Genomic DNA, 3189 nt, shown 5'->3' with positions numbered 1-3189 from the left:
GTGTGGCCGTCGGGGAGCGGAGCAGCCCTCATCCTCCAGCCCAGGGAGCGACGCTGGGGCCGGGGCCCGGGCCAGGTTCCTCCATCCTGGCTGAACACGGTTCTCGGGGTGGTTTGCTGCACTAACCAGGTTGTACCTGGGGAAACCAACCTGTCTTACTAAGAAAATCCACCGGGAGAAATGCATGCGAAGTAGGACACCCCCTTAACTCTGCCCAGCAGAGTTATCGATGGCTGTGTTGGGACAGTCTGTTCACAAGGGAAAATGGCGCAGCTGAGGCTGGTGATTTCTACTTGGATTTCTCTCGACTTCCAGCATTTTCAAGAGTTTGAACTGAAGAGCCTGATACTTGAAGATGCCTTTTAGGAAACTGAAGTGCATGGAAAAGAAATACAGACCTTTGTCAGATTGCTATGTGGCTGCAAGCAGGGCTATTATTTAAAAAAAAAAAAAAAAAGAATGCAACCAAAACCCCCTTCTAACCGCAGGAAAGATGTAAACCCAGCCACACAGTTCAGAACACATTAGGAAATGCATTCCTCTGTAAGTTCCTCTGTTAGTGCTTGCCTGGCTACATAAAGTTTTAATATGCTGAAGGGGGCACCTTACACCTGCGCGAAGGAAAGCATTGCTGTAGGCCTGTACCACAGCTCCATGCAGGAGCAGGCGTTGTGCCTCTTTTCCCACAGAAATGACCAATACTACTTTATTGCATGTGGCATTGAATGGAGCTTGTAGAAAGGTTCTCTTATAATTTCTTCATAAAAGTAATTAAAAACAGAGGGACCTGGACAGGCTGCACCAACGGGCTGAGGCCAACTGTGCGAGGTTCAACAAGGCCAAGTGCCGGGTCCTGCACTTTGGTCACAACAACCCCATGCAGCGCTACAGGCTTGGGGAAGAGTGGCTGGAAAGCTGCTTGGCGGAAAAGGACCTGGGGGTGCTGGATGACAGCCGGCTGAATATGAGCCAGCAGTGTGCCCAGGTGGCCAAGAAGGCCAATGGCATCCTGGCTTGTGTCAGGAATAGTGTGGCCAGCAGGAGCAGAGAAGTGATCGTGCCCCTGTACTCGGTGCTGGTGAGGCCGCACCTCAAATACTGTGTTCAGTTTTGGGCCCCTCACTACAAGAGGGACATTGAGGTGCTGGAACCTGTCCAGAGAAGGGCAACAAAGCTGGTGAGGGGTCTGGAGCACAAGTCTGATGAGGAGCAGCTGAGGGAACTGGGGTTGTTTAGCCTGGAATAAAGGAGGCTGAGGGGAGACCTTATCACCCTCTACAACTGCCTTACAGGAGGTTATAGCAAAGTGGGCGTTGGTCTCTTCTCCCAGGTAACGGGTGATGGGACAAGAGGCAATGGCCCGAAGCTGCACCAGGGGAGGTTTAGATTGGATATTAGGAAAAATTTCTTCACCGAAAGGGTTATCAGTCGCTGGAACAGGCTGCCCAGGGAAGCAGTTGAGTCCCCATCCCTGGAGGTATCTAAAAGCCATGTAGTTGTGGTGCTTAGGGAGATGGCTTAGTGGTGGACCTGGCAGTGTTAGATTGACAGTTGGATCCAATGTTCTTAAAGGTCTTTTCCAACCTAAATTATTCTGTGATTCTATGATTCTGTGTTTTGCCCCTGCAAGCCCCACAATAGTGTTCTAGCTGGTTTTTGTAAGACTATATAAAAACTGACTCTGCCCAAAATGCTCCCCTCCCCTACAAAGCTAAATGGGGCATCACACCCACATCTTGAAGGGACAATATTCTTATATCTATTTTTTCTGGCCAACTCAAAGGTAGGAAGAAAAGGAGAACCATTTTATTTTCTATTCAATCAACTCTGTTAGGAGGAAAAAAGGATTGTTTTTCAGCATTTATAATATAGATGTGTCCAAAACAGTATCAAGAGAAAGATCAGAAGAATAGAGAACCCATTTATAAACATGCCACAGTAGAGCATACCTATGAGAGCAGCTGAGAGTAGTTTGTTTTGTTCCGAGGTTCTGGTTTCTTTACTTTTGTGTTTGTTTTATTTTAAGTGCTTTATGGCAGGATTATTCAGATAAGGCTGACATTCCTGTACACAAAAATAGAACAGTGTGTTTATTTGAGGCATTAACTGCATGACCCTTAGCTGTCCCCACAGGCTTGTAATATTCCTTAAATCTGCTCGCCTTACAATTGTACCAACATTACTCTTGCTATTAGAGTGAAACATCACCATTGTTATTTTGTTATTTTACATTGAATAATTATCTCTTAGAGATATAAGCACCAGTAATAAATTCAGAAGTACCTCAAAGACTTGTAGGTGCTACTCTTAAAAGTCATACAGTTTTAAGGCAACTGAAGGCATTTGAAAGTTGTGTTGCTTTATGCTAAATAATAATAATGCCTTGCTCTTATTTAACACAACAACCGTCAGTTCCAGTGCTGAGCATCATAAGTGGAGTCGCTGGGGCTTGGAGAACTGCTCTGATGGCACACCAACCTGTGGCACTCGGGGAGCAAGAAGGCAGCACATTCTGGTGCAGTATCCATCTTGTACAGATCTGTTCCAAACAGAGTTCAAATTCAGTAATTAGCACAGTTGGAGGTAGATGAGTGTTCACACAAATGAAAAGCAGAAGGGGCATAGCAAGAGCATAGGCAGTTCTCATGTGCTCCCCTCGTACCCATCTTCCAGTTTGAAATACGTGCCACCTAACCTAGCGGCTTTGAACTGAATTTAAAAAAGGAAAAAAGTGCTTCAGATGGCTATCAGTTCTAAAACCTGTGTAGAGAGCGGGGCAAAATGAAAAGAAGGAAATCTCTTTCAAGATCCTCTTACTCCTAAACTGTTAACATACAGCAATCCCCCCCCCCCTCCCCCAAGGTGCCCCCCCCCCCTCCCCCAAGGTGTTAACATACATACAGCGATCCCCCTCCCCTTCCCATTTTCCTTTTTTTTTTTTTTCCATATAAAGAAGAGAGACATGAGTGTAGAATATTCAAGGTCAATTCAAAGAGATAAACAAAAAGAACAATATTTTTGTTTTTTGAAGGTTTTACAGTGTTTCCCTAAACAACCTGGACCTGTTCTGATCGCTGGTAGCTTATTCCAGATCTTGGTTTCCTCAGACTTTAGATTGGACGTTGTGATCTGCACTGCTCAAGAGGTAAGCAGCTGTGCCCCAGTAGTTGGTAGACTGAAATTTGGTCT

At 45.6% G+C, this 3189-nt stretch overlaps 1 protein-coding gene across 1 annotated transcript in view; it reads right to left on the bottom strand.

The window, feature by feature from the left end:
- Positions 1-2528, bottom strand: part of ITGA8 (integrin subunit alpha 8) — a 116092-nt gene extending 113564 nt beyond the window's left edge. The window contains exon 1 of the mRNA XM_035896810.1: positions 2479-2528. Coding sequence (XP_035752703.1) covers positions 2479-2528 — 50 coding nt within the window. The remainder of the gene's footprint in view (positions 1-2478) is intronic.
- Positions 2529-3189: the final 661 nt, after the last annotated feature.

This window comes from Egretta garzetta, unplaced genomic scaffold, assembly GCF_000687185.1.
Source record: "Egretta garzetta isolate BGI_Z169 unplaced genomic scaffold, ASM68718v1 scaffold30, whole genome shotgun sequence".
Taxonomy (NCBI): Eukaryota; Metazoa; Chordata; class Aves; order Pelecaniformes; family Ardeidae; genus Egretta; species Egretta garzetta.
The sequence above is the reverse complement of the archived record's forward strand: the minus strand, read 5'-3'. Positions and strand labels throughout refer to the sequence as shown.